At 32.8% G+C, this 27,744-nt stretch overlaps 1 protein-coding gene across 6 annotated transcripts in view; it reads right to left on the reverse strand.

Annotated features, from left to right (window-relative positions):
* DIAPH2 (diaphanous related formin 2) overlaps positions 1 to 27,744 on the reverse strand; it is a 1,055,757-nt gene that overhangs the window by 741,685 nt on the left and 286,328 nt on the right. For all 6 annotated transcript variants that reach the window (XM_077888176.1, XM_077888175.1, XM_077888173.1 and 3 more), the window contains 5 exons: positions 21,513 to 21,587; positions 21,360 to 21,429; positions 17,148 to 17,284; positions 15,375 to 15,483; positions 4,024 to 4,134 (listed from right to left, as the gene is read on the reverse strand). In XM_077888176.1, the coding sequence (XP_077744302.1) occupies positions 4,024 to 4,134; positions 15,375 to 15,483; positions 17,148 to 17,284; positions 21,360 to 21,429; positions 21,513 to 21,587 (502 nt within the window). The remainder of the gene's footprint in view (positions 1 to 4,023; positions 4,135 to 15,374; positions 15,484 to 17,147; positions 17,285 to 21,359; positions 21,430 to 21,512; positions 21,588 to 27,744) is intronic.

The raw sequence follows: 27,744 nt of genomic DNA on the forward strand, positions 1-27,744 counted from the left end.
AATTACAATAGTATTATATGAAATATTGTAAATGTTTGTTATTTTTTTAAAATAATTCCTGTATGGATATGGAACATTTTTGGCAGAGTCTCTAAAACATATAATTAAATCTCTATAATATAGCATACTTCAAAGAAAATTCCATTTCTAGTACATGACTGATTACCAGTCAAGCAATCAAAATTGACTTTTCTACAGAATAAGAAAGTTTGTTGGTATTTTAAAATAAACATGCTTGCTGCATACAGACATGATTTTTTACTATCTTGTTCCTTCACATGTATTTTCTAAATTTATTTAACTAAATAAAAGACAGATGGAAATAACTTCACAAGAAATCAGAGCAAATACAAGCTTAAAAATCACTGTACAGTGATTAGTGATAGTAACGACTCACTAATCCCAAATTACTAATGCAAATTTATGAAAATAATTTTCCATATAAATGAAGTATAAGCTCCTTTAAAAACCAAAATTTATCAATAAAGATAGGGGAATTTTGAAAATAAATTTTAAATCCATGAAGGCAGGAGAAACAAAAGCAAAAATGAATTATTGGGACTTCATCAAGATAAAAAGCTTCTGCACAGCAAAAGAAACAGTCAACAAAACTAAAAGACAACCTACAGAATGGGAGAAGATATTTGCAAATGACCTATCAGACAAAGGGCTAGTTTCTGAGATCTATAAAGAACTTATTAAACTCAACAGCAAAGAAACAAATAATCTAATCATGAAATGGGCAAAAGACATGAACAGAAATTTCATAGAGGAAGACATAGAAATGGCACACAAGCACATGAGAAAATGCTCCACATCACTGGCCATCAGGGAAATACAAATCAAAACCACAATGAGATACCACCTCACACCAGTGAGAATGGGGAACATTAACAAGGCAGGAAACCACAAATGTTGGAGAGGATGTAGAGAAAGGGGAACCCTCTTGCACTGTTGGTGGGAATGTGAACTGGTGCAGCCACTCTGGAAAACTGTGTGGAGGTTCCTCAAAGAGTTAAAAAAAGACCTGCCCTACGACCCAGCAGTTGCCCTGCTGGGGATTTACCTCAAAGATACAGATGCAGTGAAACGCTGGGACACCTGCACCCCGATGTTTATAGCAGCAGTGTCCACAATAGCCAAACTGTGGAAGGAGCCTCATTGTCCATTGAAAAATCAATGGATAAAGAAGATGTGGTTTATGTATACAATGGAATATTACTCAGCCATTAGAAACGACAAATAAACACCATTTGTCTCAGCGAGGATGGAACTGGAGGGTATTATGCTGAGTGAAATAAGTGAATTGGAGAAGGATAAACATTATATGGTCTCATTCATTTGGAGAATATAAAAATTAGTGAAAGGGAATAAAGGGAAAGGAGAGAAAATGAGTGAAAATATCAGTGAGTGTGACAAAACATGAGAGACACCTAACTCTGGGAAATGAACAAGGGGTAGTGGGAGGTGGGCAGGGGGGTTGGGGTAACTGGGTGATGGGCACTGAGGGGGGCCCTTGGCGGGATGATCACTGGGTTATGCTGTATGTTGGCAAATTGAACTCCAATAAAAAAATTTAAAAAAAAGAAAAAGAAAATAAATTTTTATAGGATATAATTAAAATAACTCTCTTTAAGGACTCTGAATATTATATGAAAAAAGTTTTACTCTACTATATTATTACGATGGTCTCAGCAGTTATTGAAATCCTAAGAATGATTCTTTCCAAAAACACTTAATGATTCCAGATAGGTGTAATTCTTTCTAAAGTTTTATTCAAATTCCAGTTGGCTAACATACAGTGTAATATTCGTTTCAGGTATATAATACAGTGATTCAATGCTTCCATACAACAAGATAGGTCTGATTTTTTATTCATGTACCAACAATTTATATTAGCCTTAGCCACATCTAATTTGCTGCTTTAAATATGATAGATTCTAGAAAATCAGGGATCTCCTCCTGTTAGAACAATGTATAAAAATAAGAGTGAACAGTAAAAAAGTGAGGATTTTAAAACTCATGTATGAATATATTATTAAGCTTCCATGCATATGTACAGATGTTTAATGCTACCTGAATACTAGTGGTTTAAGCTTAAATATTTAGTAAATTAAATAGTTCATTAAAATTGAGTTCATTAGATAATAATTGACGTTATTTAAGTCTAATATACATTAAAGCTGACCATTCTGACCTTTGTTTCAAATTGTGATAAACTACAAGAATAACATCAGTCATGAAATCTATGGTATTAATTAAAATCGCTAATCTTCTGGGACTATTTGCCTGAATTCTGATTCTCATCTTTTTTATCGGAAGTACCTGGGAAGGATTTGTTTTCTTCTCAAATCAGACATCTCTGCCTTACCCTCAATAAGATTTTGATAGATTCTCATTAGGGAGACATGTCCAACCTCTTTAGTTGAGAACCAGAGCTGTATTTAATATTTTATTCTACTGTCTTAGGGAGAAAAAAAATTGAGAATCCTTATAGGATTTATTCCAAACTTTTAGGAGGCACACATTTGACACTTCCTACTTTTCTCTTGCTGAGGAATCACTGACATCTGGGAATCAGGGCTTAGCCACATATATATGTACACAAGCATACTTAATGTGTACACTCAGGGCTTACTGAAAAGATGTGACAGTTACTGAAAAATCTAAGAGGATTCATATATTAAGAAAACATTTATTAAGAAGCACATGGTGCCACAAAAGCTTTAATATACAGTTACAGATCCAATGGGAAAGTGTAGCTTAGAATCACAGATAAAAAAAACTTGACTGTCAGTGTAACCAAATATACCATGAGACCACTGAGCCCAGAAAAGGTGAATACACCAGAGAAAAGGATAAAGGTAAGGACAAGAGCTATCTTTTCATTTTCTTTCTGAAGAGTACAACTTAATTAAATTAAAATGAGAGTAAAATTTTTGGATCAACCATTCAGTAGTGTATGGCAGAAAATGAATATTCAATTATAAAGATACAGGGATATAAAAGATGGAAATGTAATAGCAACAACTGAGGCACAATATGTGGCATATTAGTAAATGAGCAGAAGATGCTACAGAGCCCGTATAGCCAGCAAGTGTCCAAAAACATTGATACTCTCCCAGAAACAGTAACACAAGTTACTGATGCATGTTACACACTCATTCCTCAACAGGAAATTTCCCTGATTTTGGTATTTCTAGTGCTCTAAGTATTATATACATGCTCACTTGACATTTATTTTGTTTTCTTGTGTTTTGTGGTTTTTTTACTCCCTTTGCTTCTTTTTTCTCAGGTGTGCTCTTAGTAGCTCAGATGAAGAGACTAATTAGACTGTATATGTCTCTTAATGTCATGGTTTTAAACAAACTCCTTCTTCAGTTAACATACTAAATAAGGTATAAAGTCACATTAGCTATATTTGTGTTTATAGAGTACATGTCCTCATTTTATCTCAGATCAAGTCTATAAAGTTAATTCAAAAATGTTTTAGTGGCTCTAATCAAAATTTGAGCATAGATTCACATTCAATTTAAGAAATAAAACTGTTTTTTACAAAACTTTCTATAGCACTATATCAAGAATACCATTCCTAAATGTCTAGAATATACTGGTCAAAAGTCTATAGATACTTATGCTGAATTTAATTAATATCAATCTAAGTTATCAAAGAGGAAAGCAAAAACTTTTAAATGAAACTCGAAGCTGCAGAAAAAGAAAAAACTGTATTCTTTTATGTTCTGAGTATTCAAATTCAAAGAAATTCCCTTTCCACTTCAAGAAAACAACAAATCAAGAAAAAAAAAACACCCATATCACTTCTGGACACATTAGCTGAATTCTGAATCATCAGTTGTATAGAGAAGCTAGTATTACTGTAATATAGAAAAGCTTACAAAATCTCTAATACTTACAAGAGAAAATATAGCAAGGCACATTTGTCTACTCTGTTGCAAGTACTTTGTCTAAAGAGAGAAATATGTTAAAGTTCATCAGCATACTTAATGTGTACACTCTACTTACTGGTAACATTGTTTTTAGTCCTGAACGTAGGAATTCATTCCTTAAATGTATTCTAAAATCAAGTTCATAAGGTGAAGTGACAAGGGCATTTATAAACTGCATGCAGGCCACCTGCAATTAGAAAGCAAAGTTTGTTAAATAATTTATTTAATTAAGGAAATATTTACTTAACACATTCAGATCATTATTTTTCTATTAATGAAGGCATACATACATATACTATAAAATATTAGGAGAAATGGAAATATTTACACAAGTATAAGGATGATTATGATTTTATAGCATAAATGACAAAATTAACAATTAAATTTCTAATGTTCAGAATAATTCTAATGGGGATATGATGGATGGGGAAATATTGCTATGCTTTGCTAAACAATATGAAGAATATTAAACTCTGAGAAACTTAAAGTTCCAAAAATCTGCATACAGAGCCCTTTAAAAATATCATGAAATGTATCTTTCCTATCCAGCTGTCCACAGAGTGCACTTGGCCTCAATTATATATGGTTATAAACACTTTTCTAAAATAAGTCAAAGAAAGTACCCTGATATTAAACAGAGAATACTGATAACTTAGAGAAATTAACAATGATTTATACTGTCTCCATTCTATTATTGGGATGAACTTGAAAAAAAAAACACAGAGTATTAAAATATATGATTAAGATGAATTAATTTACTATGTATAAAAATGAATGCAAGTGAATTAAGATCAAGTAGAAGGCACTGTGACACCAATGCTACTGTGCATGCATGACAAAGTAAATAGAATAGCTTGTTTTCAAGTGAAGGTGATTCATTATTTATACTCACACTCAAAAACGTTTGTTTTTTTTCTTATCTTTTGATATGGAGGTTCCTATTATAAAAGGGGACTTATTTTCTAGTAGTAATTACAAGCTAAAAGGGAATCAACAAAATGATAATTGCCAGGTGATCACACATTATTCCCGATAGCATTTTTGGGAAATGCTGCTCAAGTTGAAGGCAACTAGCTAATAGTTCAAGTCAGGAGCTACACACTTAAATTGATTATTCTTAAAGTATGCAATGAGTATACTGTACAGTGTTCAAAGAGCTGACTGTGAGGGGACTCCTGTAAAATACCAGATTTAGTAAAGATGTCAAGTATACATAGAAAGAGACACAAAAAAATCAAAACTTCATATAAAAAAAAAACACATCAGCAAAAGAAAATATTTCAAATATAGTTTGACTTGACTTATCCAGAACTATCATTATAAAAGTTATTTTTCCAAGTATAAAGAAAAGTTTAAGAGGTATATTCCTTTTATTTTTATATCCATTATTTTATGTATCTAAGCTGCTTTTAGGAAGATTACTCCATCTACCTCATATCCAGGCATCAAAAATTAAAAAAAAAAAATTGGATGCTTTAAAAGGGATGATTAAGACTGTTTCTAACATTATTAGATATCTAAATGACAACTGAACGATGTAGTCCAATGCCTATGATTGCTCAAATGTCAATATAAAAGACTTAGACAACTGAATAAATACTTGCCAAAGACTGTGAATTGCCTTAAAAGATATTTCAAGTAAGTTTCTATGACACTTAAACCCTACTGGATTATTTAACCTTGCTATTAAGAATAAGAAAATATTTAAGTCTTTATATAGTCTCCATAGGCTGGAATATAAGTTTGTATACTGTACATGTCCATAGCTATATTATCGTTGCATTTGATTGAATGATCCTTGTTCAATGTTACAACTATGACATGACGAAACAAACCAAAGTACATATCCAATCTAAAATTAATAGAGAGAAAAGTTGCCATCTGCTAGGATTGTTTTTGCCAGAAGATATTCTAGCTTAATGGCTTGTATTATTATCCTACAAGAGAATATTTCCATAAGAAACAAGTTAATGAGTCTTGGAGTTGTACCTTTATAGAAATAAAAGTATTTAGATCAGGAGATGATAAAAATAGTAAAAGTCAATAAAATTAATGAATGTATCAACATCAAAATAACTTTACATTTAATATGATAAATGCAATGCTATTAAATACTTACTTTACATATGATGTATGAATATATAACTGAATGCTAAAAAATTGCATCCATTGACTACAGTATAAAATAATTAGCAGACATGTTGAAGCCAGTAATTTAAAGAGGTACTGGCACTGGTTTACCAATGTACTATTTATTGTTTATCAAATTCTAACAGATATCTAATTACAAATAACATAAGCAGAATAGTCATACCATCATGTCATTTTCCAACATCTTCTCCTAAAGTGATACTCTTTTATAAAAATATTTATATTATATGAATATAGAGAACAAAAAATCATCTTAATTATTTCCATTCCTTTATAATACTACATAATCACTGTCCTTTTTAGAGGACAGATACAAAATCAATCAAAAACCAAAATAATTGTCACTATTTACCAGGACAAAACTAAATTTTAAAAAATATAATTAGTTTCAATGCCAGAATATATTTTTTAATTTTAAACATTAAATACCCATTATGTAGATTCTGAATTCATAAATACTGAATCCCAAAATATTTTCATAATCATTATTATTATCCAAACACTATTAAAGGCCTTACATAATTTACCATCTAATCTCATCCTCATAAAAACTATACAAGGTAAGTGTTACCATTATCCTTATTTCATAAACATAGAAGCTGAGGCTCAAAGCACATAACTTATACAAGGTCACATAGCAAGGAGAAAACCCAAGATTCTCAATCATATCATTTTACTCCAAATATAGGATAATTTCCAGTACATTCCAGATGCTTCATTAACTCCATTCATAGATTCACAAAACAAAAGATTTTAAGGATAGGTAAGATAATAAAATTTAACTATTGCATCATGTTTAATACACTGGAAATATCTAGTATGAAACTGTAAGTTAATTAGAAAACCATACAATAATTTTAACAATATATTGTCTAGTATATAAAACGGTTATTGTATATGTCATTTATACCTCTTTAAAAAAGTAAAATGGTTATCAAAATGCATAATGAAATGCAAAAAAAAAAAAAAGAGAGAGAGCAAAAGTAGAAAACAGTTCCTGGAATGTGTTACATTCCACTTTATGAACAATTAAGTATGGGCAGCAGCATCCCATTCATCAAGAATAATGGTCTTTCACTCTCCTTTACTTCCTTTCACTCCATCACCTAATCCCTACTCAGCATACATTTGCATGCATTCATACACACACACACACACACACACACACACACATATACACACCCAGGAGGTATGCTCTTCTATACAGAGTCTCTAGTCACAATTTAAGTTTAGCTTAATTACAATTATATAACGTTAAAAATTCAGTTGCTCACTCTCACTAGGCAACAGTTCAAATGTTCAACAGCCACATGTGTCTACTGGTTACCATATTGGACAGCACTAATATAGGATACTGCATAAAGTTTGATTGGAAGGCACTACACAGGAAACGTTAAAGAAAAAGGCCTCTTGCTTAATATCTAAAACCTAAGCTCTAAAGAAATACAAAACTCATTACCAAATAATAAAAGCTTGAAAATTAGTATATTCAACTTCCAAGTAGATAAATCTTTAAGATCATGACTGGTTAGAAAGCAAAATCAATCAGCTTTCAAAAATAAAAAAAATCTAACCCAGAGATGGAAAACAAAGAATCATGTGATTTTAAAGCAGAGAGAACACCTTCAAAATACAAAATATTATGGTTCAATATGGTCCTTTAAAGGTAAAGAAACTGAAAAACTAGAAAGATTAGATGATTTGTCCAAGATCATGTAGCTAATGATAAGTCATAAGGATTAGATTAGAATTCATGTCTCATGACTTTTGATTTTAGATTCTTTCTACAATACTACAATGTACTGGAAAGAAAACAAGTGCCCTTGAATTGAAAATCACAAAGTCCATTATCCAGATTCTTTCCTTTGCTTAGTTTGTTTATTATAGCTTTAAGTTTCAAAATGGTCTGCCGTATCTGTTTTAAACATAGCTTCCATGAGAATTAAAATTTAAAATTCAAAATAAGTCTGTGACTCTTCTCAATTATTAATAAATATGGTAAGTAGGAACAAAATTTTGATTTCTAACAACTAAAAACAATCAATTTGTTTATTTGCATTTCAATGATCTCTTTCTCTACATGATGTGTATGCTGCCAAATAAATGCATAGATTTAAACACCAATTTTGTGCATGTGATTAAAATATCCAATAATTTGTACCATTTATAAATATATACTAAATTGAATTACTATAAGTTTTTCTATCACATTATGATCATTCCATTAGTAGAAGAGTATGTTATCTTTCTACAATAATAATCTACATACTTTAGTCACAGGAAGCTATTGTCCTCATCCTGGGGTATGGGATGTGATGCAGAGTGTGAAGTATCACAAAAGAGACTATAAGCTTTCTAAAGGCAAGGCTCTGTATTTGTTTAGGGTTTTCTGTGTAACTTCTACTTGCCCTCAATAAAATGACTAAAATATAATGGGTGAATGGAATTAAATATCTCAAATTTTATTGCCATGAGATATACAAAAAGATTTGTATTCAGCTTCTTACCTAAGTGGTAGGGCTACTATTTTTTTTTTAAAGATTTTATTTATTTATTCATGAGAGAGAGAGAGAGGCAAAGACACAGGCAGAGGGAGAAGCAGGTTCCATGCAGGAAACCTGACATGGGATTCAATCCCAGGTCGCCAGGATCAGGCCCTGGGCTGAAGGCGGCACTAAACCGCTGAGCCACACAGGCTGCCAAAGGGGTACTATTTTAACATGTAATATATTCACAAAATTATTGGGAAAATGCTAGAATTTGTTTTAACTTATCAGCTCTGAAAACTATCCAAGCATCTATCTATCGGTTTCATCACAATTCAAAGAGCTATGGAGTACAATAATTGCCAACTCCGGGGCATTCTCAGACAGATTATCCATATTGCCATTAACTGTGATAAAGTGTGCTTTGAAAATTTTATTGATATTGTCACACACTATAACTTATTAAGTGCTTTGTTGACATTAACAAGGTTTTTCTTTATCTTAGTCCAGAAGAAGTTAGGAAAAAGATGGTTTAAGTCAAATAAGTACCAACGAAGAATGATACAAACTTACATTTTAAGCTAATTAAGTCAAGAAATGGAGAAGGAAGGTAGCCCTGGTGGCGCAGCAGTTTAGCGCCGCCTGCAGCCCAGGGTGTGATCCTGGAGACCCTGGATCTAGTCCCATGTCAGGCTCTCTGCATAGTGCCTGCTTCTCCCTCTGCCTGTGTCTCTGCCTCTCTCTCTCTGTCTGTGTCTCTATGAATAAATAAATAAATAATCTTTAAAAAAAAATGGAGAAGGATTCTAAGCAGGATGAAGCCATGTAAAGAGGTATGGAGGTAGAAGGATAAAACAACATAAAATATTCAGGAAACTGAGCACAGTATGACTAGACCCAAAAATATAAGGAGATGAGTGGTGAAATATGAGGCTACAGAGAAAACCACAATCAGATGATGAAGCATTTTGTGTAGACTACATCTACACTTCAATCCTAGAGTCTATGGGAAGACTTTCTTGGATTTTAAGAAGTGGTATGACAAAAATTGCATTTCAGAAGTATAACTCTGTGGAAGATTAAAGGGGGCTAGAATAATGGGTAGAAGATACTTAAGAATCCAGGAAAATGGTAAAATAATGAGATATGACAATGCACTGAAACAAAGATGTGGCAGCAGGGGTGAAAAGGAAGGGATACCACACTAATGAAGGAAAGAATACTAAGGAAGTAGAATTGGCAGGATTTGGTAATTGAAGGAATGTTGAATGGAGAAAGAGTAGATTCAAAGATGACTATTACATTTCTGGTTTATGCAACTTGGATAATGCTAAAGTTAAAAAGGATTTGAAATATTGGTTAAGATTGGAGAGGGGATTGGAGTAGGAAGAAGGATGAAGAAAAGGAAGATAAGTAGCATTAAGGATGATATTGAATTAAAATTCAGTAATGAAAGAACAGAATATATGGGGTCTGAGTTAGAAGGATTTGGAAAAAGAAGAGTTCAGAGAAATTCATCACATAGAAGAGCTACATGGAAATCCTAAGGATGGATGTGGCTGTCCAAGGGCAATGTACAGAATGATCAATGCAACGAACCAAAGAACTAAGGATCAAGTTCTTAGAAAGCAGTATATTTAGGGGCCAACAAAAGAGAAAGAAGATTTAAAATGTAAAATATAGGTAAAAGAAAAACAAGGAGAGTTTAGTATCATGGAAGTTGAAGGAGGGAGCTTTGTTATTTATGATCAAGAGTTTCAAATGGTGCTGGAGAAGCCAACATGACAACTTAAAAAGGGTGTTGCTTTTCATATTACTGAGGTCATTAGTGAACCTCCACTACAAAAAAAAAAGATAAATTTGGCAATTGTTCAACTTTAAATAGATATAAAATGAAAGGCATCATTCTTTAAGTCAGAAGTTACTTTTTAAGTACTTGACAAATGAATACATTATATAAATATATACCTATACAACCTCCAATTATACTAATTTTACTTTTAAAATGGTCACAATATGAAAATGTCAATAAACAGAACAAGTTTCTCTAGCGATAATCAGATATTCATTCAACACTTAGTATTTAACACTCATTTACTTTTCCACAAATTTTGTCCTTATTCATAAGCTGCAGCTCCCTGTTTTATAAATATACCTGTAATGACATGATAAATGATTTATCCAAGGCTACTTCCTCATATGTGATGGTATGAGCACAGTAATAGATAATTTACAAGTATTCTTAGAGTAAAATCCCACTACTTGAGAACCACTATGGAGAAAATCAAGCTACAAAGAATCCGTCCATATATCTGAGGGTTTGACTAAGTAAGCATCAACACTTGTTTTTACACAGAACTCTTTAGTTAATCCCCACAGTCTTAAACCAAATATCCTAGATATAATTGTTTACTTGCTGACTCAAAGGTATGATTAAATATGTAAGTTAATGAGCTATGATGTAACAAAGAGATGGCTTCAGGACTTACTGAGGTGTGTAGGGCTATTTACTTAGTTATAATAAGAGGAGGTACCATGTACTGGTTAAGAGCATGTACTCTGGAACCAGATACCCTAGTGCCTAATTTAGACTTTTGCCTCCCCTTGGAAAGTTATCTAACCTCTACAAGTCTATGTATTCATCTATAAAACAGGGATACTACAATCTTTCTCATTGAGTAGTTGAGGTTTAAAATGAAGCAACATATGTAAAGAATTAGAACACTGGTACATGACTTATAAATGCTATCTTTAACTTCTTATTTTTGTAATGCCTCTGAGACATCTAGCTAAGCATTTAGACATGTAGATTTGAATAGAGAGATGAAATGGACTTAAAATTATGGGGAATCAATAAAATATAGCTGGATGTTAAAGCTAGAGAAGCAACTGAGAATATTCATTAGAAAGATAAAATATGTATAAGTATACATGTAAATGTACATATGTATGTCTAAACAAGAATGGTAATAGAGGAGGGCCAAGGATAGAGAAAACAAAGTATCCAAGAAGAGGAGAAACACATGAAAAAGAGAAAAAACAGAAGTAGTCAGAGAGCAAGGAGAGAATGGAGTTCATAAAGCCAAAGGCAGTAAAATTTTCAAGGAGGGAGGTGAGTAATAGTGCCAAGTGATGAGGACTAGAAAAAGGCCATTGGATTTTGAAATCAGAGGATCACTGATGACCTTTTTAAAAACTGTGAAAATGTTGAGTTATAAAAGGTAACTTAGGAAACACAGAAAACAAGTATAGATGATTCTTTGAGACAAGGACTATAAAAAAGATGAGACGCAGGTTTGAAGAATAAGTAAGATCAAAAGGTGTTGTAGTATGGGTGAGAAATGAGAATGCTACTAAGCTGAAGGGAAGTCAATAAAGAGAGACCATATGAAGATCTATGATTTATTGTCTATCTGCTTCCTGAACTATTGAAGATGATGAAAATCCCATCACAGGTACAAAATTCCACTTTAAAGATGAGCTAGAAAACCTCTATGAGAAGTTAATAATCAAAAAAAAAAGAAGTTAATAATCTGTTTTAAAATAAAAAAAGAGTAAGTGCATATAGTTGTTATTTAAAAACATAATTAGTGCTGTATTTTAACAGAATCACTTCCTGAGGCTATAATAACATTTTGAGAAGTCTCAGTATACTACAAAAATAGAAAAATTAATTCTGTTAAAATATAGCACTAACTATATTTTTTAAACAACAGATTTAAACTTTCATTTTTCATTCTGTATTCTGAATATGTTTTTTGAACTTTTAGATGATGTTTTTTCAATCACATGAAATAGTCCAAATAAATCCACTTCACAATTCTCTAAGAGTAATAGTCTCTCTACATAACAAATTACTAACTTTTTAGCTCATTAATAGGAAATTTCAAATAATGATTTGCATATGTTTGCATCTATAATCAATATTCAACAATTTCTTAAATATCTAGCAAGATGCTTATAATTCTATTTGCTACCTGCCAATTTTGCCACTTTATTATTCTATTTAGTACAATTTCTTGAAGGCTAGCAATTGTAATTTCTATCTCATTGGTTGGGGTAAACTACTCTATAGAGGGATGTCATTTTGAAGGTCAAAAAATGCAGTATACAACTGTTGCATCGGAAAGACCTGGCTTCACATTACAGCTATATCCTTCAATAGCTGTGTGATTTTGAGTGAGTCATCTGAGCAAGTAATGAAAACTCTGAATATATCTAAAACACTTACTGATGTGGGAAACAAATGCAGAAAAAAAAATTATTAAATTTCCTTACTACCTACAGTCCAATGACAAGTCCTTCAAACAGGCCAAGTGACATTCTTTTAGGGACTCAGCTGCGTCCATGTTAATACTTTGCCAAAGGCTAAAGGGAATCTCAGCCTGATTCCCAGGATCCTGTTAGATCTGCTTTAACATATAAAAATTCCTTTAGAAATTTCCTTTATCTCTAAACCCCCAAGATCCATGTTGGCAATCATCTCCCACACATATGGCCTACCAATATACATCTGAAGGGTCTCATGACTCAGGTTTTATTATACAGTCATAAATGACCTTTTCCCAACAATTGCTAGCCCATTCAAGGTCCTGGAAACCTTGCTTCCAAAATTCCTCAGAGACTTAAGCTATTCCTAATTCCCTCCCAACTAGAAAGTATATATAATTGGCCACGCCCTCATGACCCCAATGCAGCTCTTTCTGCCCACGGGTCCTACCTATTCCCTTGCTTTAATAAAACCACTTTTTTTTTTTGTGCCAAAGACATCTCAAGAATTCATTCTTGGCTATCAGCTTTGTTTTTGTTTTTTTTTAAGATTGTATTTATTTATTCATAGAAATGCAGAGAGAGAGAGAGAAAGAGAGGCAGAGACACAGGCAGAGGGAGAAGCAGGCACCATGCAGAGAGCCTGACTTGGGACTCAATCCAGGGTCTCCAGGATCACGCCCTGGGCTGCAGGCGGTGCTAAACCGCTGAGCCACTGGGCTGCCCTTGGCTATCGGCTTTGAACACTAACATCTTTCCTATATCAACATTAGAAGGAAATGTCCCAAATATTAAAAATACAATACAGTGGACATAAAAGACACACCATAAAAGTTTATCAAAAATCATCATCATAGTTGGAGAAGTAACAATTAATAAAGATCCTTAAATATTTAAAGAGAGATTATAGTTTTGTAACACTATAGTATTTTCTTTGGAAAAGCCAATTCATCTATCTGCTGTAGTTTCAAACTTTGGGAAAGAAAATACTAATACTTTATAATACAAAAAAAAAAAGGAGAAAATAAATTGTTTTACATCAGAAGAGAAATCTTAACATTTAAACACTCATTACTAAATAATTTGATAAAATTAAATGCAGAACCATCTTCTCTTTGATGAAGGAGCAGGAGGCAAACTAAGGACAAAGCACAAGCTGACACCCCACAAACCCCATCCCAACTCCCAAGTGGGATAATAGAGATCACAGTCCTGCAAGACAAGAGTCTCCCTCAGTTTACAAATGTCTTAATGATTTAAAATAAAAAAACATTCTTATCAGTAACTAATTTCCAGAAGGAAATGTAGGTAAAATTAAATGTCCTCAAAACCTGCAACCCACTGACAAGTACTTGAGGCCTGCTGAGTTTAATGCTCCCCAAGGAAGCTCCCAACTTTCTTAATGTCAATGCCTTGCTAGAGGGAAAAACAACCTTAGCTTGACAATGGCAAGGTCTCCAGTATCTTGTAGGTCCTCTTTAAATTATGAAATTATTTTGAAAACTCCCATTTCCTTACCTACCCTAACTTCCAAGTATATAATCAGTCACCCCTCACAAACCTGGTGCAGCAGCTCTTTCTGCCCTGCCCCTGTGCCTTAATAAAACCACCATTTTGCATAAAATGGATCATTTCCTGAAACCATCCAAGAAAAGATAGTGAGCTTTGTCCTTTTCTAAATAAGACATTTAGGCAGGCTATAAACAGGGCTATTAGATAGACTCTAACCAAAGAATTGCAATTCAGTCCCCACCCCTCTCTGGTGAGTCAGGGTTCTGAACACTGTGTGAATGGCAAGAAGTAGTTTTCCTTAATTTCTACAATAAGCCCAAAGACTTCATCAACATTTGTTAGGATAATAATATTGGCTGAACTGCTTACCCTGTTGCTCTGATTATTGCTAAAGCTTTAATTTCCATGGTTTATTTTGTTATTTACTAAATTTATTCCAAATATTAATCACAACCATATTCACCATATTTATAGTAACCAGCAGAACTTTTTCTAATTTTATTTTTTTTAGCTCACATTTTTTATTGCAAGATTTTCTTTTTTTTTAATTAATTTTTTATTGGTGTTCAATTTACCAACATACAGAATAACCCCCAGTGCCCGTCACCCATTCACTCCCACCCCCCGCCCTCCTCCCCTTCTACCACCCCTAGTTCCTTTCCCAGTTAGCAGTCTTTACGTTCTGTCTCCCTTTCTGATATTTCCCACACATTTCTTCTCCCTTCCCTTATATTCCCTTTCACTGTTATTTATATTCCCCACATGAATGAGAACATATAATGTTTGTCCTTCTCCGACTGACTTACTTCACTCAGCTTTTCCTAATTTTAAACAAATTGTTATTCTCACAGACAAAACACTTCTAGCTTGTAGAAATGACTAAGCAACAGGAAGAATTGCACTTTTTTATTCCATTCTATTTAAATGATAGCTAAAAAGGAGTTGGCATCATACAAATTGAGTACTTCAAATATAACTCCAGAAGAAACTTAAGACAAAACCCACTCACCTGTAATTGCAAAGCCTCATGATTTTCTAATCCTTCCACAATTGGTGAAAATCGTTCCTTATTATTTCTTTCTGCTGCTATAGTTATAGCTCCTAAAAGTTTATCTAGACTATAGGGGGAAATATTAGAAATGAGAAATCCATCTTACACACACATTATGAATACGGGTTATCCCTTTTTTTCAGTTTTATTTCCTTTCTGGCATTTGAACTTTATAAAGACCACTACAATTTAAGAGTTGAGTTCCTAGCCACATATTTCCACAAATCAAATATTGGTAGCTTTAAAAAAATTTAAGTCATCAAAATGAAAATAAATATATTTATGAGTCATTAAGGAAAAAACATTTTCTGGGTAATATTTTTTAAAAGATACTTAGTTACTAAATATTGAAATTTAAAATTCCAGGTTTGGTATTTCATGTGTTAACATAAATATTAATAATAATTAAGCATAATATGACAATTATTAAAATTTTATTCACATGTAAACAGACTAATCTTAAAGTGCTAGAAAGAGCAAATACATTTGAAAGAACTTAAAAAAAACGACATTCTTTGAAAACGGAACAAGAAAAACTGAAAGTCTAGTAATTAGAGAAGCATCTATAATTACCTACATAAGAAAACTATTTAAAATGAACAAAAATATTGGAAACTATTGCTATAAAGTGTCTGAAATCAAATTAAACTCTATGTAGTATATGTGCTTATCAAACTAAAGCTACAATTATAACAAATACATCAGAATAGATTATATTATATGAATTAAATATTGAAATTCCAGTTGACAAGAAAAATATTTTTTACTCATGTATCAACTGATTTTCTATAAAACCTAGGGAAATCTTACTTTTTCACATGTTATTTTATTCCTTTTTCTCACAGAGATAAGAATTAATGCTCTCTGATAATATTTTTGTGTAGTGTTTGGCTTTTGGTCTGTAAGGACACTAAGCATCATTAAGCAAGATCTCATTTTATTCTGTGAGGTATGGAAAACTCAACATATTAGCATATTAAATCTTTGCATGGCCCTGTTCTAATTCAAATTGAAATTATTACTATCACACAAAATTTCAGAAGAAATATTTTAATTCATGTACTTAGCAGAGATTTCATTTGTTATCACAATGGTTCCTACTAACTGGGCATATTAATGACACCATATGTGAAGTTTTGCTGCTCAGTCAATATTATTTCCATAAGAAGGTATGAACTACTGTACATTCAACAATTTGTTAAAATTAATGGATACATGCACTCTGAATAAATGCAGAGTCTTTTTGTTCTTTTTAACAGATTAGTTTACTTCACTGTATGCGTAATTACTTCATTTTTTCACTTCTCATAGGTAAATAAAGTAAAATAACTGCTTTAAATAAAATAACAGCACACAAAAAAGCATCCAGTCAATTCAGTGAGTTAAATAAGTAAAATTTTGTGAAGTGCATATGTGAGGGATATATGTGTATGTGTGTGTATTTAGCCCATTTTTCTAATAATTTCTTTACCATCAACTAGATAAAATTCTATTCATTCATTTTGAATCCAACTTTGAAGAATTTCCCATTAGGATTCTATCTGTTTAAATCTATTTGTTTCAAAAAATTTTTTAAGAACTGTAAATAGATAAGATAAAATGCCAATAAATTATTCTCTAAAATGTAATAGAATTTTCATGCAAGTTATCAAATGAAAAGCACAAAATATGGACTTGTTAATCTAAGTGCCATTTTCCATGCTGTTAATATAATAATATGGCAATGCTTACATGTTCTCTTCTCCAACAATGCAAATTGCAGAAAGTATTTTTACTATTTCAGTCATCATGTTGGGTTGTTTGGGATCAATTGCTCTTGCCAATAGCAAAAGACTCCTTTCATCGCCTAGAATCCTTTGCAATCCAAACTAAAGAAAAAGAAAAAGAACCTTCATTCAAAATGTCTTTGTAACACATCTTTAATTTAAATTCTTTTTTTTTTTTTTTTTGTTTATGATAGTCGCACAGAGAGAGAGAGAGAGAGGCAGAGACACAGGCAGAGGGAGAAGCAGGCTCCATGCAACTGGAGCCCGAAGTGGGATTCAATCCCGGGTCTCCAGGACCGCACCCTGGGCCAAAGGCAGGTGCCAAACCGCTGCGCCACCCAGGGATCCCCACATCTTTAATTTAAAAAGCAACTTACATTGGTCTTCTAAAAACCAACACCTCTACAATGAGGTTCTACCAAATTACATGAATGTTTTTCAAATGCAGTTACTTTTTTTTATTATTTTAAATACCTATATCTTGGAGTTGTTTAATTTTTTTTTAATAATAAATTTATTTTTTATTGGTGTTCAATTTACCAACATACAGAATAACACCCAGTGCTCATCCCGTCAAGTGCCCCCTCAGTGCTTGGAGTTGTTTCTACTTTTTATTTCAAATAACTATATCTTGGAGTTTTTTCCCCATGATCAGATATGATCTCCATTAGTCTGCCTAAAAACTCCATAAAGATTTGGGAGAAATATGTGAACAATCAGTATTTCTTCAACAAAGGAAAACATGTAAAGTACATACTCATATGATTTTCTGAAGTAATTCTACCTATGTCATTGGGTCTCCCTGGGGATGCATGGAATTCATAATTAAATTCTCTAATATGTTTGTATGGAAAATTAAACTGAATAAGAAGGGTAAAATGTTGCAAAGCTTTTTTGTATACTAAATGGCAGTTAAAGAAGCAATAAACCTCTATATTAGTTCTCCCATACCATCTGTTAACCTTCCTCTTAGAGGAAGCTGTGCTGCATTACAACAGCTATGAACCCAAGGAAATGGTGCCTAGGTTTTAGTAAGTGTCACAGTCAACTTGGCAAAGGAGACACCATTTTCATTTGTTTTCTAGGCTTGAAAACACAAGTGTGCATTATAAGAACGAATAGGTAAGTAAATGTTTAAAAAGGCTAAAACTTGAATTTTTTCACTACATTTAGAAGGTATTTTCTTTGACCTTTGTCCCACAAAGTATTTTTCAAATTTCTTATGAAATGCTTGCTTCTTTTAACAGTTTAACAGTAAAAATACAACAACATTTCATCAGATCAAAATTGTTATTTCAAGATTAACGTTTAGTTAATTACCAAATTATTGAATATTTTCATGGTGCTTAATTTAACTTCCAAAAGAATTTGGGGGGAGAAGGGAAACACAACTAAAGCTCTTAAATGTAACTTTACCAGAGGTCATAATAAATAATATATACAGAGACAAGGTAGAAAAAAATTGAAGAAACAAGATTAAAAAGAAGGAAAGAAAAAAGAATAGGTAAGTATGTATGAAGGCAGCCAGTAGATACTAAATAGTAAGGAAAAGAAGTGAAAAATGCTTGTGTAAAACTAAGAGAGGCTTACCATGCAATTACCAAACTTAAAATAAGAGTTTTAAAAATCAAATAGATGGGGGATCCCTGGGTGGCTCAGTGGTTTAGCACCTGCCTTCAGCCCAAGGCGTGATCCAGGAGTCCCGGGATCGAGTCCCGCATCGGGCTCCCCGCGTGGAGCCTGCTTCTCCCTCTGCCTGTGTCTCTGCCTCTCTCTCTCTCTCTCTCTCTCTCTCTCTTTCTCTCTCTCTCTGTCTCTGTTACTCTCATGAATAAATAAATAACATCTTTTTAAAAAATAAAATAAAAAATAAAATAAAAATCAAATACACTGAGAGTAAAATTCTTTAAATTTTCATTTATAATTTAAAAGTAGTTTCTAATACACAGGGACCTACTGAAAATAAAAATGAAATAAATAATGAAAAATCATCAATCTAAATATAAGAGCAATATTACAGCAATGAAAGTTAAGAGGCAATGTGTTGCTTTTGAACTATTATGATGCTATTATTCATTTTGTATTAAGGAAAAGAGTTTTTGAAGAAGGCAATCTAAACTCCTTGGGGCCAACAAATGTGAACTTTAAGTCATTTCAGATAAAAGTCTCATGCTTTGATTATGACAATTTATTACAACATAAAGTGGATATATCACTATATTTTTTTAAATTTTGAATGTATACTTCATGCCTATTGTTTCACATGCCTATAATTTAAAATATTCAGTTTATTCATATTCTGAGTACTTATATGCAAAAGATTAGCATGTCCTAACTAAAGATTAACCTTCGTTTAGAACAATCTAAGTCAAATCATCATGTTCTTCAAAACTGTCAAATAAGTCATAAGTAATTATGTATTGACATATCAACTTAAGTCTTGAGGGAAAAGCTCTACAGGAAATCTCACTATTATGACTTTCTCTAGTGACTATCTTGATTATAGATATTTATTATCCTGGTAAGCTGTGAGAATTGACAATGCAAGTTAAAACAAAGGGTTCTTTGTCTAATTTTACACATGAGGGGATGAAAAGCCAGAAACATCAAGTGATTTTCCAAAGGCTACTCCACTTAGTGGTAAAGCATGTACTGTATCTCCCAATTTCTAATACTGCACTGTTAGGTTATTTCTTTGTTTCCCTCAACTGAAGAAAGATTCATTTTGGGAGATACAATGTTCATTAAGTGCTTTCTTGTTAAAAGATAAGATTCTGCATAATTCTGTTGCAATAGACTAGGGGCACAGAAATTGAGAAATTTTGTAGTAATGGTGATGGAAATCTGTCTGGCAGAGACTTCCAAGAACAGAACAATTAGCATACTCAATACAAAAGTTTTACATCAACTAGCTAGCATCCACTCTATATGACAAAATTTCTTTGTTGATACACATGTGCATAATATATACATATATAATCATATATAATCCCATGTTTAAGAGACTGTTTATATTTTAAACAGAATCTAATTGCATTATTACTAACTATATATTCATATTACATTAACAACTACATTTGGCTAGTTTTTGGTTATTTATTTATTTATTTATTTATGAGAGACACAAGGAGAGATCGAGAGAGGCAGAGACATAGGCATGGGAGAAGTAGGCTCCATGCAGGGAGCCTGATGTGGGACTTGATCCTGGGACTCCAGGATCACTCCCTGAGACGAAGGCAGGTGCTTTAACTGCCGAACCACCCAGGCGTCCCAATTGTTATAATCATTTCCACCAAATATTTGAGATTATTAAAACACTAAAGAGAATTATACAATTAGTGAATTAGTCAATTTTATTTTAGCTACAGGAATATAGAGGAAATCATGTCTAATACAGTAACAAAATAGTCTATATAAAAAATAACCATAATTTCATAAGCTAAGCACAGATTATTTTTATTGTTTTTAAAGATTTTATTTATTCATTTAAGAGAAAGCAAGCATGCCTGTGTACATGTATGGAAGGGGGAGGGGCAGCAGGGAGGGAAAGGAACAGACTCCATGCTGAGCAGGAGGCACAATGCAGGGCTCCATCTCAGGAACTGAGATCATGACCTGAGCCTAAATCGAGAGTCAGACACATAACCAACTGAGCTACCCAAGCACCCTAAGCAAAGATTATTTTTAGAAAAAAACCCTTGTCTAGAATTCATAAAGTCCCTCACATTGCAGCTGCTATATATATATTTTAAAAACCCTTCTGTTTTCCAGAAATGTCATGTTTATTAACTCATTGACATTAATTGAACATAAAATAGAAATCTTCACCTTATAATGTTAGCAAACAAGTCAAACAATAGCTTTGAATTTTCCTGTTCAATGGAATAAGAATACTGTAAAAAATGGTATTCAACATACAACATTTAACCATAAAACGAAAAATATTATCTAATTTGGAAATATATTTATGCATTTCCATAATTGTAAAAACCTACAAATAAATATATTGTGAAGCAAAGTATATTCTTAAAAATATTTCAATGAAGCTGATGATGATTTGTATCATAAAGAACCTTTGAAAACCAAATAAGCACTTACAATGCTGTCTGTTTCATACTTTCATACACTGTTGGACAAGCTCTCACATTTATGACAGGCAGAAATAAATACTACTTACCTTATTATTCATAAATGCTTTGAGGCACTGAATAAGTTTATACTGATTCTTCTTGTCTATATTTTCTTGCCTGAATAAAGAGGAAATAAACATGTTATGTTGTGCTTAAAAATATCCCCTTTGGTGATTTTTTTTTTTACTGTTTGTTCTTACTGTTTCTTGTCCAGAAGCTTTTCCAGCACATCCAATAAGAGTCCAAGACCTTCATGTCCAAAGTTGTTAACCCAGCTATGAAATAAACAAAAAATATATATAAATAAGTCTGTATATTTAAAACATTCAATACACAAAATGAAATTTTGATTTTCAAATCTGATATTCCTGTCTTTTTATCATTTGTCATTTTTTCCTCTTCCATTGCTTTAAGTATTGATTCTATGAATATGACTCAAAGATCATTTTTACCTCAATGCCAGACTTCTCACATTTTAGATTGCCCATTCTGTAGTACTTCTTTGGTTGTTTCACCAGCATCAAATACTTAAGCTGATATATATAAGCCAAATTTATCTTTCCCCGTGTCTCTGTTATTCTAAATCAACTCTTCTTCCACTCTTCCATACCCTGTTAATAATACCACTATTTTTTGAATACTTCAGACTTGAATTACTGGCATTATTTTTCATCCCCACCACTTTCACATTCTGTTCATTCATTCAACAAATATTTATTGAGTACCTACTAAGTATCAGCCATGTTCTAGGTGATAGAAATATAATAGGCAACAAAACTAAGTCTTTACTTTCATGTAGCTTACTATCTAAAAAGAGGGAGACATATCATAAACAAACAAGTACATAATAAAATGTCGGTGCTTTGGTGCTATGAAGAAAATTCAACTTTGGTAAATGGAATAATGAATGCCAGGATGTGATTTTTTAATGTATAGTCAGGGAAGATTGTTTGTTAAGGTGGCATTTGAGCAGAGCCTTCCAAGAAATGAGGGCTTTCATAGTAGAAGGATTAGAGACAAATCAAATACTGAAGTGGCAGCTAGTATGGCTTGAAATATTCCAAAAACTGTAAGGAGCCCTTGTGGCTGCAGCTGAATAAGCAGGCTTGGAAGAATGGCTGGAAATTAAGTCCCATGTGTGCTAAAAGGCTGGAAGACTAATCATGTAGAGCTTGGTTTGACTTTGTCATCCAGCCATAAATATTCTACTTCTAAAATGACTCTCACACATTTCCCCTCCCCTCTTTTTCATTTATTCTGCTGACATTCTAGTTTACCCCTAGTGACCATTTCTTTAATGTGACAGGAGTCTCCCAACTAGGGTCTCTACGGTTTCATTCTTTTCTTTTATTCATGTTACAAAAGGGTGGATAAATTTGCACTTAACTAGTCATATGTCCAAAAATTTCCTTTAGGCTACTTAACACATTTCAAGTCCCTCAACCAAATATTCTGATCTAGCCTCAAACCTATCTTTACAACTATTTAAAAAATAACACAAATATTCAGAATCAACCCCATACACAATATATTTGGAACCTTATTTTAAACAAATTCTGCTTTAATTTCCATAGTAGAAATGAGAAAAAAAAATCAACATGGCATTGTAATAATTGGCAGCAAGCTACTATTCAATTGAGGCATGTAATCAACCAGTACAATGTGCTATTTTCTCTAAAGACTCTCCATAATCAGTGGCATGGTGGTGAAAGAAAAAAAGGACATCAGTTCTAAGTATGTCAGCAGATATCAATCAGTACAGGACAATATTCCTTTACAGTAACATTAAAATAATGAGAATTCTGAACAAATTGGTATCAACAGCTCTTGGTATCTTCTTTGGCATTTAGGAAGATAAAATATGATTTCCTTAAATTTAATACTTATAAATTGTTTTCTAAGATCCTAAACTTTGTCTTCCTTTTACACTCAGTGATATTAAAATTATTAGAGTTATTTCTTTCTGGGTCTAGGAAAGTGATACAAGAACATGACTTCTATTTGTTCACTTAAAATTAGTCAACCACATACCCCAGACTTCTTCAAATTATGATACTCTAGTTTCACTGAGTGAAAATTACTATTGGTCTGAAAAAAATAAGGATAATATCATGAAACCTAAGCATGAGAAGGCAGACCTTATTTATTAAAAATTAGGTAGTGAAAAGTCTTAACAGAATATTTTAGGCCAGTGGGCAAAGGAGGCCACAAAAGTGGCCATAAAATAATGAAGCAGTTTAAAAACAAAATGTTGGCTACTGTATATGTAAGAATTCTGATACTACAACACCTGAGGCAAGCATAAATCAGTGATTGTTGAGGTCTGTGCCCTAAAACAGCAGCATCAGCAACATCAACATCAGCTGGGAACTTGTCAGAAGTACAAATGCTTGGGCCCCACCCCAGACCTACTGAATCAGTAACTCTGGAGATGAGGCCCAACAATTTGTGTTTTAACAAGACCTCTAGGTGATTCTAATCATGTTTGAGAACCGCTTACATAGAACACTATCGTTCTCAGGCAGGACTCAGGCTAAAAATTCAAGATTCCTTTATACACCCTTTCAACCATACTGTGAACTCCCACTGCCACAGGACAGAGATGAGGAATTCAACCCAAGCAAGCATATTTGGTATATTTTACAGAGTACAAATTCCAACTCTGAGTAATTTGTACTAATTGGAATATCTAGAGGTATAAGTTCACAGTTGACTAGTCGATTGAAAATCTGCTCTGGGCAGCCCGGGTGGCTCAGCAGTTTAGTGCCGCCTTCAGCTCAGGGCCTGATCCTGGAGACCCAGGATCGAGTCCCACATCAGGGTCTCTGTGTGGGGCCTGCTTCTCCCTCTGCCTGTGTCTCTGCCTCTCTCTTTCTCTCTGTGTGTGTGTGTGTGTGTGTATCATGAGTAAACAAAAAATAAATAATTATATATATATAATATATATATAATTAATAATAAATTTTAAAAAATCTCCAGAAATTGGAAATAAAGACAAATAAAGATATAAATTTCCTGTAGTATCTCATCCCTGAAATAAGAAACTGCAATTTATCATGGACTCTAAAAGAGACATAGAAGCAGCAGAAGACAATAAAGAACCAAAGAGAATAAAAAACTGGGAAGGAGGATAATCTCTTATTATTCTCATAACCACTCTGAAACATAAGGTATTTTCCTTTCCTTTTTATTGAAATAATATTTACATATAGAAAATTCATCATTTTGATAAACGTATACTACTGCAACCTCCAATATAAAAAAGATATGCAAGATTTCCATCATTCCAAAATATTCCCTCATTTCTTTTTACAGTCAATCCCCATTCTATACTCCCAGCACCTGGGCAATATTTATCTAATGTGTGACACTAGCTCTGCTTTTTCTACAATGTCTTTAGAAATGGAATCATACAGTACATACAGTATGCAGGTTTTGTGTCTAGCTCTTTCACTTAGCATAAATATGATTTTCAGCCATTTTGTTGCATACATCAGTAGTCTATTCCTTCTAATTGTATGGATATACCACAGTTGTTTTTTTTAACCATTCATCAGTTGATGAATATCTCAGTTCTTTCTAGGCTTTGATGATTATGAAATAAAACTACTATAAATATTCACATGTATTTGTGCAAGTATATAATATCATTTTTCTTGGGAAAATAACTAGGGGTAGAACTGCAGGGTCTCATGGTAAGTATGTTTCACTTTCTAAGAAACTGCTTTCCAAAGTGGCTATCCTATTTGGAATTCCTTCCATTTTAACAGCTTCATTTTATACAAATCCTTCCCAACATTTCAAACTGTCAATTTTTTTTAACAGAGAGAGAGAGAAAAAGAGAGAGAATGTGTGTGTGCACATGAGTGGGGGGAGGGGCAAAAAAGGGAAAGAGAATCTTAAGTAGGCTCCATGCCCAGCACAGAATCCAATGTGGCGCTAGATGTCATGACCCTGAGATCATGACCTAAGCCAAAATCAAGAGTCAGATTCTTAACCAACTGAGCCACCCAAACACCTTCACAGTGTCAAATAATTTTTAAATTCAGCCACTCTGAAAATTGTTTTCACATAAAGAAACTGAGAAGCAAAGTAGTTAAGAAATCTGCCAAACATCACTCAATAAGTAAGTATCAGTTCTAGGGCTCGTACCCATGTCTAACTCCAAAACTCATGTTTATTTCAACCATACCACTAGAAATTATTAATAGGACCAGAACTTGATTTTTCTATAACAACCTCTGCTTATGGCTTCACCAATATCACACTATAGAATTAGTGTTTAGTTCCAGAACTGCACTGAGCTTATATCTATATATATATCTTTTTTTCTATATATGTATTTTACATCTCTATGTATCTTATATTACATCTATGTGTAGACACACAAATATATGCTCTGCTTTATTTAACAACTTACTTCTCATTTAGAAATGGTAAGTATTTTCAGCCTAAGCTTTTACTGTCTCTTAAAGTCTTAAGCTTTATAAGAAATATACTAAATACTGTTAAGGAAAGATGTCTTAAGACTCCAACAAAAACTTCCAATAAGATTTAGATAAGGCAGCTTACTGAAAAGAATAAGGCCAGAATGTAGCTTATACTGTTTATTTTTTTGGATGGACTATATATTTTACAATCTCACATTTTAGGTGTTAACATATTGGTGGTTTTTTGTTATTAAGTTACCCAAGTCAAAGAGTTATCCTGACATGCTACACAACTAAAATGATACTTGTGGCCATTAGTTGTGAGGATGCCAGGTATAACAAATAAATCACCAAACAAAAAGAGTATAAAGATAAGTCAGGACTATTCATTTGTAAGTGAGCAAGAGGCCAGGATTATATCTGAAGAATGAAAAAGACACCAGGAAGATTATCTAGGGAGCAAGAGAACAAACCCACAATAGGGCTTATACACAATAAGTTTATACTTAAACTTAAGTATAAAAGGCTTGGCTATATCCATCAAGGAGTCCAACATCTGGTCCAATGCTCAAGAAGTTAAAAGTTAAAAATCCTTCCACAAGCTTACTCAAAGATCAGGAAAATATCCCATCACCTATCAATGGAACATGCTGTAAGCTCACACAGTGGCATGTTCAAATACGTAACTTTTAGAAAAAAAAAAAAAAGATCTAGGATTCAATCCCATCTCTACCATATTCTAGTTGTGTTATTTTTGATCAACTACTTGAACTCTCTGAGCATGTTTGTTATCGTCAAAATGGGGATGAAAATACTACCTAGACTGATTCTTTGTGACTATTAAGTCAAATAATGTAAGTGAAACAGGATTGTGAAGCCTGTATTAAACTTTTGAACGTGTTAAAAACTAAAAACTTCATTGATTTCTGAATGTTCGAGTCCAAATTACAATACGAATTTTAAGCATAAAGACTCCATTTCAATAACATAAAAAATAACATTTCATCATTTATTGAAAAGCAGTTTAATTGCTATGAAATATGCAGAGGAATCTAAACAGACAGTAGGTTTTTCCATTAATGTATTTTTTTAAAAAAAGATTTCATAAATTAAATATTTGATACGGTGCCTGGCTGGCAACTCTTGATATCAGGGTCATTAGTTTGAGCCCCATGTTTGGTGTGGAGATTATATGTTTTTTTTATTTTAAATAAATACATAAATATTTGATACCCATGTTACCTCATATGTTTGACTTGTTACTATTCAACATTGCATATATTTATTTTCCATTATATTTACTGCTGGCTAATTCACACTGGAATGGACATGGAAATTACAATGGTAAGAGAAAAGGAAGTGTGGAGAGAGTGAGTCTGTTTATAGATCATACATAATCCTAAAAATGAATTATATCAAAATATATTAAGATTTTATTTTTTAAAATATTTTATTTATTTATTCATGAGAGACACAGAGAGAGAGAGGCAGAGTCATAGGCAGAGAGAGAAGCAGGCTCTATACAGGGAGCCCAATGTGGAACTCGATCCCGGGACTCCAGGATCACGCCCTGAGTCAAAGGCAGATGCTTAACTGCTGAACCACCCAGGTGTCCCAGAATACATTAAATTTTTAAAAGAGAAGTCTATCTCAAGCCTTCACAACTTCAGAGGTTCTTGTTTTTAAAGGTCCCATTTATATTAATCATCATGATCAAAGGAGAAAAAACATATTTAATAAATATGTTCCGAGAATAGGAACAGAGACTTGAGCTGAGTGCAGCAAACTTTCTGCTGTACTTTACTAAAGACTCCAAACCACTACATGGTTGTGTGAGTGATTTCTGGGACAAACCAACATCGGACACAGCACAGTAAAACCCTCCCCAAGATGATCAATGAGATTCCTTGCCACATGGATCTCTAACATTTAGAGTTTTGAAACCCAGCCACATGCCTGGAATAAAACACAAAAGAGTATTGCCACAGACAAGCAGACAGCT

Source organism: Canis aureus, chromosome X (genome assembly GCF_053574225.1).
Source record: "Canis aureus isolate CA01 chromosome X, VMU_Caureus_v.1.0, whole genome shotgun sequence".
Taxonomy (NCBI): Eukaryota; Metazoa; Chordata; class Mammalia; order Carnivora; family Canidae; genus Canis; species Canis aureus.